General features: G+C 35.9%; 1 protein-coding gene across 1 annotated transcript in view; it reads left to right on the top strand.

Annotated features, from left to right (window-relative positions):
- Positions 1–14923, top strand: part of SPOCK3 (SPARC (osteonectin), cwcv and kazal like domains proteoglycan 3) — a 672113-nt gene that overhangs the window by 357560 nt on the left and 299630 nt on the right. Inside the window, exon 4 of the mRNA XM_053703805.1 lies at positions 6326–6440. Within this exon, the coding sequence (XP_053559780.1) occupies positions 6326–6440 (115 nt within the window). The remainder of the gene's footprint in view (positions 1–6325; positions 6441–14923) is intronic.

Here is a 14923-nt window from a genome sequence, read left to right as displayed (position 1 = left end):
GTGCCCGGTGGGCCTCTGCAGATATGGATCAGCTTGCCACAACTCAATCAGGGGGTGACATATTGCCAGTGGCACAGTGTAGACGATGCAACTGCACTGAGGACTGAAGGGGGGCAGGAGCTGCAGGGGGTAGTATGGATGAGCAGCTGAATGAGCAGCCAAAAAAATATAATCGATATGTGCTATTTTCTGATTGTTAATTTGAGATTGCAAACATAACCAGTGCAGTGCTGCACGCTTCAGGGGTGGGTCCTGTCTTACATATGATTCTAGACTAGAGTCGGCTTGCTGTTTAAAGCTTGAGCAGTGCGTGATGGTGGGGAGGCTGTGGCTGCAATCAGAGAAAAGTCTCTCATGATCTGCAGCTTCTGTGAGGTGGGCTAATATATTGTATGTATGGTAGATGCACTGCTGTCAGTTTTTATTTGTAACTCTTGAGCAGAATTCTGAGTGCCTAGGGTAGCACAAATCCTAAATACGCCACTGTGCTAAACCAAATGTGGAATAACTGAGAAGTTTTTTTTTATCTGTGATGTAGTATTTAACTGTACGCCCTGCGTGGTGGGAATTCCTGTATTGTATAATTTGACTATGAATGCCGCTATGGCATAAAAACTTTTTAACTATTTGGTAATTATTATTTTACATTTCTGTATTTCGTGTTTGATATAAATAAAAGCTTTAAAAAAAAGTTGTATATATATATATATATCATAAAAGAAAACTTACACTCACTGGATTTTTAAACAGATTTTACTGTGACTGTGTCAGTAAAATCTGTTTAAAAATCTAGTGAGTGCAAGTTTTCTTTAATGCTATTTACAATTATCTACTAGCACCCTGGTGGATGTTTTCAAGGTGAGGGTGCACATCTCTGCTACGTTATATATATATATATATATATATATATCTTGCTTTACTTTGACTATCGTACCGCAAGACGTATATAGAGGTCTTAGCTTCAGGAAGCTCCAGCAGCCTCGGCTGTTAAGTTACAGCCGAAAGCTGGAATTCCTGAAGCTCCAGGCATCTGCCGCATATGGAACTGCAGCATGATCGGTGGTTCCATATGAGGGCAGATGCATGATCGTTATAGATGGTGACACTGTGTGTGTCACCATCTGTAATGATCTTCTGTTGGTGCCGGCGGGAGATGTGGGCGGGAGGGTGGCCCAGCAGTGGAGGGGGAAGGGAGAGAGTTGGAGGTCCCTACGATGCGGAAAAAAAATAAAGGTATAAGGCAGCTACACTACAGGAAAGGGTTTTGGGAGTGTGAGGTCTAACTAATGATCGCGGGAAGGGGGGACACTATGCTACAGAAAATAAGAAAATATATAAGAAAAAAAATATTTTAAAACAAAACAAAAAATGGAGGCTAATAGTTAGAGGGGGGAGGTTTAGAGATCTGTTTTGGGGGGTGGATCAGGGAGGTTGGGGGGTAAGGGTGGATCATACACTGTGGAAAACATCAAAATAAAATACAACATATTTTATTTAAAAAAAAGACTAATATTTTCATACTGATGGGGTGACCAGTTGGGGTTGTGGGAGGGAAGAGAGCTGTTTGGGAGGGATCAGGGGTTGGAAAGCTAAAGCTAAAATTAACCTTTTAAGCTACCTAATTAACCCCTTCACTATTGGGAATAATAGAAGTGTGGTGCACAGTTGCAATTAGCGACCTTGTAAATACCAAAGAGCAATGGCAAAGCCATATATGTCTGCTATTTGTGAACAAAGGGGATCTTAGAGAAACTTTTACAACCATTTGTGCCATGATTGCACAAGCATTATGTAAATAAAGCGAGAAACCCAAAGTTTGTGAAAAAAAAATTTACAAAAATTATTTGATCACATTTGGCTGTGAAATGGTGGTATAAAATATACCAAAATGGGCCTAAGTCAATACATTGGGTTGTCTACTTTAAATGGAGTGATAACAAAAATGTTTAAAATTCTCCGGTATTTTGGGCGTTTTTCTCTGAAAATCCCGGTAGTGAATGGGTTAAAATTGTATACTCTATCTGAATCATGAAAGAAAAAAATTGGCTTCAGTATCCCTTTAAGTACTCCATTGAACAACTGGCTGATCATATTACAGTTGCATGTTTTTAAAGTATGATTTGAACTTTCATCATTCATTAAAAAAATGACTAAACAAGTGGAGAACAAAAATAATATCTCTATTGTGCACTAATATTGCTCAAGTTAAATCAATACCATTTCTTTTTATTGTGCTCATATTATGAGTTGTAAGTAATTTTGATGCTTGAGTGAAAGTCTAGGGAGTACTATATATACAGACAAACAAATATATATAAATATATATATATATACACTGATAATGAAGTACCACATTCATCTTATTTCTTCTAGTTTGGAGATTTTTTTTTTTCTTCTGCAACTCTTTTTGGAGCACTGAAGCTCTGGTTTGTATTAAGACTGTATAGTTTATACAAGCATTCCATATTAAACTGAGAAGTAGGAGATCAAGATGTGGTATTAAAATACTTTAAACTCAAGGAAATCTCTAGATCATTTGCAGAGTGTTTGTTACTAACATAATTCACCTTTGTCTAAGAACAACAAATTATATAATTCAGTATGATGTCATTATGAAATAAAAAAAATACAAGAGCTAAGATACCTCAAGTAATAAAGTAATTGACTCGGGTGCTGAATAATGTTTCAATTAAAAATGTAAACATGGAAATGCTGTCAAACTCCTGGTTAATGAGATCTAGAATTTTTTCAGTTATGGCTGAATGCATTGTTTTAGGGAGAACGAAGAAAAATTGATAATAGGAGTAAATTAGAAAGTTGCTTAAAATTGCATGCTCTATCTGAATCATGAAAGTTTAATTTTAAATAGACTATCCCTTTAAGCTTCATTTTTGATGCAAGTGAACAAATTATAATAACATAACTTAATTAAAATGAACTTAAATGGGCAGATATGTGTCCACAGAAACCTCCAAAACAAACTAATAATTATTGTGCTATAGTAAAATGAAAAAAAATATAACTTAATTTAGTTAGTAAACACATTAAAAACATATTTACATCTAATTTATTTTGAATATTTTTACGTGAGACAAATATTAGAGAAGTCTATTTTCTGTATAATCTTGTAAACCAAATAACACAATGTAGGCACAATGTAGGGCTAAAAGAGTTTAAAAACAAGATTATTTTCTATGTGGTTCCATTGTTATATATGAAAATTGTTCATCAAAAAGGGCTAGAGCCCTTTTTGATGAACAATTGAGTGCTAATTTAACGTGAGCTCTTAAATGGGCACATTTGCTCATTTACGGGTGCACGTTAAATAACCAGCCATTACAAGTGGCTGGTTAATGCTACCGCGAGCTCACAGTAGCACTTTGCGCTCAAATTCATTAACCAGAGATCAAATGGTCCCACAATTGCCCCCAAAATAAAGTGTAAGGTTCCTTTATTAAAATATATATATATTTTTTTAAATAACTACACAAAGCAGTTATACGAGTTTAAAGTAAGGGGATGTGGGGTGTTAAAAAAACCCACAGCACTGAAAAGTGCTTTTACATTGCAGTCTATGGATACTGTGTTACAACTGTAAATATATATGTATATGCTTATATACATATATATTTATGTGTTAATATGTGTATATACACATATAAACTCATACATAAATATCAAGAACAAGAAGAAACAGATGTGCCACATGGCCCAATATTGTTTGATCCAAAATAATCTTGTTTGTATGTAGCAATTACACTGACATGTGTTAACCTCAGTTGGTGCTGTATGAGCAGTCTGGGATCTATAACAGTCACCCAGAAGACTGACCTCCTGAGATTGGTATAGTGTCTGTAGTAGAGAAATATAAAAGACACAAAGTGCCAATATGGCCTAGTACTGTTTAGCCAAAGGTATATGCAGACAGGTGTAAAGGTTTGCACTCACATTTGTTGTAGTATCTCCATTGATGCTAATAGAGCAGGCTGGGATCAATTCAGTCACCCAACAGACTTAGTTCCAAGGCAATCAGGAAAGTCCAGACCTCCAAACAAATCGGGAGGCCCAAAAAGTGTTCAAAGATAGTCCAGATAGAGGCAGCAAGTGTTTAAAAAGGTAATAAAATTACTTTATTAAAATATTGAAAACCACAAGCGACGCATTTCTCAGCCAGTGGCTGTTTCATCAGATTAAGCCTGATGAAACAGCCACTGGCTGAGAAACGCGTCGCTTGTGGTTTTCAATATTTTAATAAAGTAATTTTATATATACCTTTGGCTAAACAGTACTAGGCCATATTGGCACTTTGTGTCTTTTATGTTTCTCTACTACAGACCCTATAATAATCTCAGGAGGTCGGTCTTCTGGGTGACTGTTATAGATCCCAGACTGCTCATACAGCACCAACTGAGGTGCTTTAACACATATGAGTGTAATTGCTACATACAAACAAGATTATTTTGGATCAAACAATATTGGGCCATGTGGCGCATCTGTTTCTTCTTGTTCTTTTAGACTGTTGTTCCTGGATCCTGGCCTGGATCATCACAGATTGCTGTCTCCATCGATACTCTGCGACCACCAGAGACTTTTTATTTATTTACTTACATTGTGAACTTAATCCTCTATATATATCATATTGTATATTTCATTTATATTTTATCCTGTGGATTATACCATTTATGATTACTATATCAGCCATACCAGCATAGCTATACCTGTGCCATTTAATATTCATCTATTTATCATAGTCGCTTACATACATATTACTCTCTGAATAGCTTTTTGTAAAACATTGGATATATAGCATATAGTATATTCTGTTATTAAGGATAGACATATCTAGATCTATTCAAAATTCTTATAATATATTAATCAGTATTGGTTATTATTGACACTTTAGTAACACTGTGATACCAAAGGCGCCCCCTAAACACTCTTTTGTATCATACATAAATATGTATATATTGATATACATATATATTTAAACATTGCTGCCCAACGCTTCCCGACTTACCCCATTCGCTGCACTAGGTTCTGTGCCGTATCTATCGGCATCAGAACGAGGCTCCCATTGGAGCCTATGGAAGAGCGCTCTTGTAAGTGCAAAGTTTCCTTGCAATGCGAACTTGAAATACCAGCGTACATTTGCGTGCACCGGTATTACTGAGCGATGAAAAAATATCACGCTTGTTTAAGCACAATTTTACACTCCACTCGTAATCTAGCTCATTATATTATAAACAGAACACCCTACAGCAGAATGTTTGAAGGTGCCATACTATATTGAAAACATATTTTTAAGGATTCCATACAGCTACAACATTAATGTTTATTTTAAATTGCCTAAACTGCATATTGAAGTTGTATATTAACTTTGTGAAATTACAATCCATTTATTTTCAGTACATCCTATTGTCACTTGTATTTAAAATGTTGTCTAAAAATGCATAGAAAGTGGGGTTTTTTTTCATCAGTATTTCATTTAAGACAGTACACTGTACATATTTGGTGAATGATTAACAACATGGTGGAATTTACACAAATTATATAAAGTAAATAAAATACAGACTGGAGATTTACACAGTCAACCCTAAAGAATATTGAAAATAACCCCTAAAACATTAATTACAAAAGGGGTTAACATTATTGGGGAAGAATGTATGTATTTATTTATATATGTATGTATAAAAACACACGTAATCTTATATATAAGTTTAGACATTACAATAATATGCTTATTAAAAGGGATTATTTAAAGGGACAGTCTACACCAGAATTTTTATTGTTTTAAAAGATAGATAATCCCTTTATTACCCATTTCCCAGTTTTGCATAACCAACACAGTTATAATAATATACTTTTAACCTTTGTGATTATCTTGTATCTAAGCCTCTGCAAACTGCCCCTTTTTTCAGTTCTTTTGACAGACTTGCAGTCTAGCCAATCAATGCCTGCTCCCAGATTACTTCACGTGCACGAGCACAGTGATATCTATATGAAATATGTGAACTAACACCCTCTAGTGGTGAAAAACTGTTCAAATGCATTCTGAAAGAGGTGGGCTTCAAGGTCTAAGAAATTAGCATATGAACCTCCTAGGTTAAGCTTTCAACTAAGAATACCAAGAGAACAAAGCAAAATTGGTAATAAAAGTAAATTGGAAAATTGTTTAAAATTACATGCTCTATCTGAATCATGAAAGTTTATTTTGGCCTAGACTGTCCCTTTAAATATCACTGTTTCTTACGGGAGTTAGGTTTGGTTTTGCTAGTACATATTTTTTAAATAAGGTATTTAGAGGTTATTTGCATATATTTTTCAGCTCTGGATCCAGCTAAAGATCCTTGTTTAAAAATGAAATGCAGTCGTCATAAAGTTTGCATTGCCCAAGATCAGGAGACTGCTGTCTGTATCAGCCAAAGAAGACTCACAAATAGGTAAGATGTTTTTCTATTTTTTACTACTACAATGTATAGTTAATTTCCAAAATGCATTAACATGTATTATTGGTATTCCTTTCTTGACCTAGAACAGTACACCGTGCCTTAAAGCAAAGCTCTACTCAATCTTTACTACCCTTTTCCTGCACTTATTCATCTTCTATAATGAGACGTGCATAACAATAATTGTGAAATTGTGAAAATGCAAATTAAATATACACAGAATAATATAAACAGTGCTATGAGTTAAGATGCAACAAACTCTTTCTGAGTAAAACTATAGTTTATTACCTCCATTTTATAACCCAGTAAAATGATCTTGATTAATTAAAACAATTAAGATGGAATTAAGTAAAAATACAGTGAAATTGGAAGTGATGTGCCCTAGATTATCATTAAGAAAATAAAATGTGAATTCTAAATTCCTTATTGAAGATCACATGTCAAAATTGCCTACCAATAATCTTTTCAGAAAAATATTTTTGGTGTTAAAATGCTAATTCAGGGGTAGATTACAAGTGAGGCGCTATCTCTGGTAAAGAGGCAAATTTGTCCCTTTACCAGTGAATGTTAAATAACCAGCCATTACAAGTGGCTGGTTAATGCTATGTGAGCTCACTTTTACACTACTCTAGAAATCATTAACCAGAAATAAGATCTTTGGTTAATGAAAAAAGTTGCCCCAATTGCCCACAAAATCAAAAGGACTGTACAGTAACATAAAATAAATATATGAGCAACTTTATTTATTTTTAAAAAACTGCATGAAGCAGTTATAAGGGGTTAAATTGAGGGGTGTGGGGTGTTGGAAAAAAATGGCACTGAAAGTGCCTTTACATGGATGTCAATAAAATACTGTTTTATCTATAAATAGATATGTATATGCTTAGATAAGCATATACATATATATTTATTTATTGCTGCACAACGTTGCCAGATTCTCCCCCTGCGCTGCACTAGGCGGTTTACCGTGTTTGTCGGCATTAAAATGAGGCTTTCATTGAAGCCTAAGGAAGTGCACTCTCATAAACGCTTAGCTTCTGGGCAATGTAAACGCAAAGTCACGTTCGTATTGCGGTGCACTTGGAACACCGGTGCACTTGCGCTGGTATTACTGAGTGGAGCGCAAATATGATCTAATATAATATATTGTATAATCTAGCCCTCAGTTTGCTAGATTCATGAAAACTTGTTAGGCTGCCAAGGGACCTATTTGTTATATCGAGATCATATGCGAGATGCATTGAGGCTCACTTCACTTATCTTTTCAAGCTGATAGCCAGTGGGTGTTACTGCCATTAACAAATATTATTGTATCAAATGAACCAATGCATAATATCTCGCACAGCAAAAGAGAACATCTAGTTCCACAGAAAAACTATAATTACAAACACAACATTTTTGAAAGATGTTTGCAAAAGGGTTCCGTAAATCTGTGTAATTGTTAAATATTTTCTTTGTTATGCTAAAGTAATGTTGCAAGATAAAATGGACTTTGCATCTGTATTGAGGGGGTGACTGTGGGTGTTCAGGTGCTTTCTTGAGGTGGGGTCAAGATGTTTCACCTAAACAATGGGAAGTTGAGTTGTTGTGAGAATTAATCAACATCACTGAGGTAGAAATAATTATGAATTCCACAATTTTTGAAGAACGGGAATATTTCTTTCCTTAACAATTTATTTTTCTTTCTTCTTTTTATTTTCTTTCTTTTACTTTCTTTTTCTTTTCCTTTTCCCCCCTCAAATTGTGAAAAGAGTATCATAGCATATCTCTAATTATGCAGTAGATTTAAATCTTTTGGGCATGTCCATCCTTAAAAAATGAGAGCTTTTTATATATTTATACTAAGGAACTTACAATGAAGCTGAACTAAAATTTACTCCACTTAATCTTAAAATAATAAGTGCTCGTTTTATTTATTTTTAATCTGGAATTCATACTGCTATTCCTTATGTTCACAACTTATATTTTACAGGGTAAAAGAAACTATATTCTAAGTATTTTGTACTTCTGACTGGGGAATGTCATGATGCATATAATTCTAGTTAAAACTCAGGTCTAAACTTAAAGTGATTGTAAAGTTTAATGAATTACTGCCCAGTATCTAAAAATAATCTTGAAAGCAGAGGCACTTTAATTCATTAAACTTTACAACAACACTTCATTTTTAAAATATTTACCACTTAGTTATGGTAACCATACCGCCGTTCCCACGCCCGCATCTCCTATTTTCTTTAGCATATCCGGCTTCCTCCAATTGATGCATGCCCCACAAGCTGGACGCCAGATGGGGCATGTAATGATTGGAGGAAGCAGGATTCAGCATCGTTCTGCTAAAGAAAGTAGGAGATGTGTGCAGAGGAACAGCGGTATGTTTACCATAACTCAGTGGTAAAAAGTTTAATGAATTAAAGTGACTCTGTTTTTAAGATTATTTTAGATACTGGGCAGTAATTCATTAAACTTTACAATCACTTTAAAGAAAATGTTTCTTTTTGCAGAAATTATTTAAAAAGCACAGGACGACTTTACCAAATCATAGTCCAAACCATACTAGAAAACTCTTGAGAAATCTCAAATATATTTTTATATATAAACATTAATCATCATAAATCTTTTGTAAAAATAATGACAGAATAGACTGAAATACTAACATATGGTAATTATTAATGCATATTTATTATTTATTGAACATGTACTGTTGATATTAAATGATGATCTGTCAAATTGTTGAGCCTGAATCAGATATAAACCTCTCTCTAAAAAAAAAAATTATCCACTATCCTTATTAATAGGTTTCATGATAGCATTTTAGTTATTGCTAACATTTTTCATTTAAATATTATGGAGTTGATCACAATCCTCTAGAAAAGTTTATCTACAAAAATCAGTGCTATGCATTAAGATGCAACAAACTCTTTTTGAGTAAAACTATAGTTTATTACCTCCATTTTATAACCCAGTAAAATGATTATGGAGTTGATCACAATCCTCTAGAAAAGTTTATCTACAAAAATCTACATATACTTAATTGGTGGTTTTCTGTAGAAAAAAACATTAGATGCGTTTTTTGATGGATTGGGACCAACCCCTATCATATCTGTTTGTAATTATAGATACCTATGGTAACTGCTTAAAAGGACAATACACTCATTTGGTATATTTACATAGTATATATCAGCATCTAATCACTGTATTGCAAAATATCTGAATGGTAAAAAATGGATACCCTACTTACCCATCTTAGTTATATTAACAAGTTCTCGTTTCCTGTGGGGTAAATATTAATAACTATAGATTGTTTATTTATGTTTAATGCATTAATGCCTTCTAATGTTAATGCTTGTGCTCCTTCATGCATAAATAGTTAATATGTATTTTATGATTGGAATTACTCTTCAATTTAAAGCAAACAATATTGCATTTGTGAATAACAACCTTATACTTACAAGTCACCCAAAAATGACAAGTTGGCATTCATGACAGATTATTTTAAAATTAAATTAAAAGGCCTCCTTTAATACTTATCACTGCTTTTGTGCTAACTTTGAAGTGTACACAGCCTGATGTTGACACAACTTCATACAGCAGTAAGCTACATATACACATATCACATATTCTTTGATGCCCATGGTATTGTGTCATGAATTTATCGGCACAGGTAGCAGTGAAAGTGGTGGATGTGAGAGCGCTCTGATTATTATTATTATCAGTGGAATGCTGTATGGGATGCAACCAGTATTTTGCAACCAGTGCCCATTCAGGTTTAATATGCCCAATGACAATCACAAGAAGGCCAGTGTCTCAAATGCTACTCCACTGTTTTTGCAATTAACACTAACACAGACGGTTATTTTCCATTACTTCCCTCAACTCCAATTATTTGTGCTTAGCACTTTTCCAGGGAGACAGCTTATTTGTGTTGGTGTCAGGATGACAGATCCAGCCCAGGAAGGGGAGCAATTAATTGGTTAAATTACTACTGCATCAAAAGAAATAAACCTCCCATTGTGTGTGTTGGGGGAGTGGAAAAAGCCCAGCCTCTTTTCTTTCCTATGACATGAAGAGTCCACAACGTCATTCCAATTACTAGTGGGATATTTAACTTCTGGCCAGCAGGAGGAGACAAAGAGCACCCCAGCAAAGCTGTTAAGTGTAACTTCCCTTACCCATAAGTCCCAGTCATTCTCTTTGCCTCTGTCAATGGAGGTTGTGTGAAGTTGATGTCTGAAGAATTTAATCTTTTTATGGCTACTTTTCCCTGCAAGCAAGGATTGGGGTCTAGCTGTGTCTATATCAATCTCTTAAGTAAGGGTAGTGGTGGCTATTAGCAGTTAGAAAGCGGCTTTGTTTCTAACACTATTGCTACCCTTTGACAGAAAGCCAGGGTTGGTTACTCTGATCTTTCGTTCTCTACAGGTCCCTGGCAGAGAACGGCTGATTCTGTCGAAACTTATGAGTCGGTGAGAAGATTGAAGACTTCTAACAGTGAGTCCCTCTATCTCTACCCCCATGGCTAGTGGTCTATGCATAAGGGTAAGGGACTTTTAATTTATTGCTGAGTACCCTCCAGTGAGGGTGGGCAATCAGGGAGGTGGATTTAGGCCTCAGACTGTATGACTTCTTGTGAAGTCTTTAATCAGAATAGATTCTCTCTCCCTGGGATGGTGGTTTTTATCTCTCCACTGTAAAATATTTAGAGACAAACGCACATTTTATTTTATAGACTGACAGTTTCTGCGGCCTTTTTTTTTTTTACTATTTCCCTTTGATGTTAGAGCATGTGGTTAATTCTAATTCCCCCTTTTTCTCTGTTAGAACTTGTATTCGGCATGTAGAGGGGCCGATGCTCTTTTAATTATGTTTTTAATCTCGAATGGCAGTTTACTTTGGCGCCATTCACCTCAGAGGAATTATACTCGGACTATCTGAGTTCCGTCCTGCACATCCAACTTTCTGCAGTGCAGCGCCTGCACTTTTGTATTCTGTGAATAATTATGTATTTCTTACTTGGCTGTGCATATAACAGCAGTGCTGTGTAATTATATTATCTGGAGGCCTTCTTAAAGTGTTTTAGGAGAAGTCTCTCGCTAGTGCACACTTATATTTAGGGGCGCCATTTTCTTTTCCTATTCGTCTGTTATATCTTGCAGTCAGTGCAATATTGTGACTCTATAGCGTTTTTAACAGGATGCACAATGTCTCTATCTCATTCGCTTATGCTTTATGCTTAGATGTCGGCACAAATTTATGCTTAGATGTCGGCACAAATTTTTTTCATTCTCACAGTTTAATGGCCTGGAGAAACAGCTGTGTATACATGTTAAAATGTTTTTAGCGCATTATCTGTTTTCTCTGTGTGAAGTTCAGAAGCGCTTTCCCAAAGTCAGGTCTCTTAGTGTGGAGACTTTATTTAGGGAATTACATTTTCCCCCTGTGGGTGATTTATAATGCTTTGTTAAGTAGGCCGCTTTATCTTAGTGGTCTCTTAAGCTTATTTGTTCACAGAGACTTAAAAACATTTTATGTGTATTGAAGTTATTTAAGTCTCTATTAGGAAGTGCGTCCATTTATTTTTGCTGCATTGGTATTTTTTTAAACAAAATCCAATGCATTTTTTATCTGGACTTCTCAAGACAGTTACTGCCATCTTGTGGCAGTTGTTATGTATATGTTAAGTCACATGTTAATATTTATTTTATGTGTATTCATATGCATATGAGCCTCTTCATATTAGGAGACTGTCACGCTGATGGTAGCATGAAATATTCTGCCTACTTAGTGCCATAAAATTATAATTTATTTTATATTGAGTTTTCCTGTCTGATTTAAAGATTCCATGTATAATTCTCTCTCATGTGAAGGGGTCTTTTTTTATATGTCAGGATCATATGTATTATTCCTTTATCATGTATGTTTTATTTTCTATAGTATTGTCCTTTAATATGATATTTTTATCATATTGAGGTGACTATTTTATTGAGATTCATGTTTGGTTTTTCATGTATCTTTCTCAGTTTTTTCTTTGTTTTATTCTCTAAAATTCTCTACTCTCAGAGTCAGAGTCCCTATTTGAGATAGAATCAGCAGCATAGGTCTCAGGATGGTTCTTACACATTGCTGTGTCTGTTTCCAGTCCTCGAGGGTGTCCTCTGGGTGGCTTTAGCTTTGAGGTTTATCAAGGCGGGAGAGAAGGCAAAATCAGCATCATCCTTTGAATGTGAACAGGCCTAGTTTTCATGGAGCCATCCTTGGAACTAGGACAAGCAATCCAAGCTGCCTTCTACTGAGTCTGACTCAGTATGGACATTTCACCCCTAAAAAGTTCTCGAATCGGGAAGGAGGAGGACTTTCCTTTTTTTTTTTTCAACAGACTTGGATTGAGTTGTCCAGGAACCATAGGTAGTGGAGGAGTCTCCCAAGGTTCATTATAGGATCCAAATCTGGCCTTAGTAAAAGTCCTATCTTCTCTGGGGTGATTGTTCCAGTTCCAGACATAGAACAGAGTCAAGGTTTTTACTCTAACCTTTTTGTGAGCTGTGGACATAGTATCCCAGGGTTACAAAATAGGATTCCAATCTTGCCCTCCATGGGGCAGATTTCTCCTGTCAAGGATAAACCAGGTAAGGAGGGAGGCCTTCTTAATCTGCGTAAAGGACCTTTCCACCCTGGGAGTATTTGTTTCAGTTCCTCTAGGGGAACAGGACCAAGGATTCTATTTGAATCTCTTTGTAGTTCCCAGCTTAAATGCCTAATCTAATTACTCAGGGTTCTGTCCTTCAAGATGGAATCTATTTGTTCCATTCTTCCATTGGTTCAGGAGGGTCAGCTCATGAAGACCATGGACCTGGAGGATGTGTACGATCATGTTCATATTCCAGGGATCATCATCAGCTTCTGAAGTTTGCTTTCTTGGCAAGCATTTCCAATTTGTTACACTTCCGTTAGGTCTGGCCATGGCCCCAGAATATTCATAGGGTTCTGGGGGCTCTTTTGAGGGTATGGATCTAAGCATGGGTTTAGATCCCAGGGAATTGTTGTGGTATCCTATCCAGACGACATCTTTGTTCAGGCGTTATCTTTTCATCTAGCAAAATCTCATACAGAGTGGTTGTTGCCTTTTCTACTTACCTAGAGTTTGATAGTGAATCTGGAAAAGAGTTCTCTTGTTTCAGCCACAAGATTATTCATGGATTCTCTGTCCATGAAGACTTTCCTGACGGAGGTCGGAAAATCTAGTTTTCTTGTTTCTTGCTTTCTCTCCAGTCTGCTATTCACCCATTGGTGGCTCAAGGCATGGAGGTGATGGGTCTGATGGTTGCATCCATGGACATCATTCCTTTGCTTGGTTCCATCTGAGACTTCTGCATCTTTGCATACTCAGTCAAGGGAACGGAGTCCATTCTGATTTATCGCAGAGGGTGAATCTGCATTACTTACCTAGAGTTTGTCTCTCGTGGTGGTTTTCACGGGAACTTTTGTCTTGGGACACTTGCTTCCTGAGAACGGATGCAAGCCTACTGGGCTGGGGAGCAGTTTGGGGTTTTCTGAAAGCTCAGGGCCTGTGGGCCTGGGAGAAGTCTTCTCTTCCCATAAATATCTTGAAGTTAAGAACAACCTTCAATGTGTTGTCAGCTTGACCTGAATTGTATTTAGTTCGGTTTAACAGATTCCAGTCGGACAACATCACCTCTGTAGCTTACATCATCCACAAAGGAGGAACTCTGAGTTCCTTAACCATGATGGAGGTGACTCGCATTCTACAGTGGGTGGAAGCTCACAACTATCTTCTATCTTCTATCCACATTCCAGGAGTGGTTTTCTGGAGAGGCAGATTTTTTAAGCACTTAGACTTTTCTTTTTTTTTTTTAAAGATTTTTTATTGATGAATAAATGTGTACAACATAAAACCAAAAGGTCAACAACATTGATTACAAATTGGATCTATACCTGCTAGTTATACATAGTTTAGGAAATACCATCAGATTTATACAATTTTTCCATTATTTCCATTCTTTACTAATGTTATCTTATCCTTTTATCGTCAGGTATACGTTTTAGAAAAATAAAAGATATCTAAGTCAACCCTTCAGTTTACCATTGAATATATTAAGAAAATAAGAAGAAGGAAAGAAAGAGGGGTTGTAGAAAGATAAAGAGGGAGTAGGGAACATGGGGAGGGGAGGGGTGTCCGGGCGATTTTATTTGAAAGTCCAGCTCAGTTGTCTAATTAGGCGTGGGGTCCAGCTCTGCTATTATATTCGGGCTCCATTCCATAGGTCTAAAATTCCTTGGTGGAATTGTATATTGTTTGTGGTTAGATAGTGTAGTCGTTCTAGCTGTATTATTTCTGTGGTCTGGGTATGCCATTCTCGAATTGTCGGTGGAGTATTAGTTTTCCATTTTTTTGGTATGAGTTTCTTAGCACTGTTTATCATGATAAGATATATACTTTTGTGTAATTTGTTTTGGAATTTCGG

Source organism: Bombina bombina, chromosome 2 (assembly GCF_027579735.1).
Source record: "Bombina bombina isolate aBomBom1 chromosome 2, aBomBom1.pri, whole genome shotgun sequence".
Lineage (NCBI taxonomy): Eukaryota > Metazoa > Chordata > Amphibia > Anura > Bombinatoridae > Bombina > Bombina bombina.
This window is presented reverse-complemented; position numbering and strand designations above follow the sequence as displayed.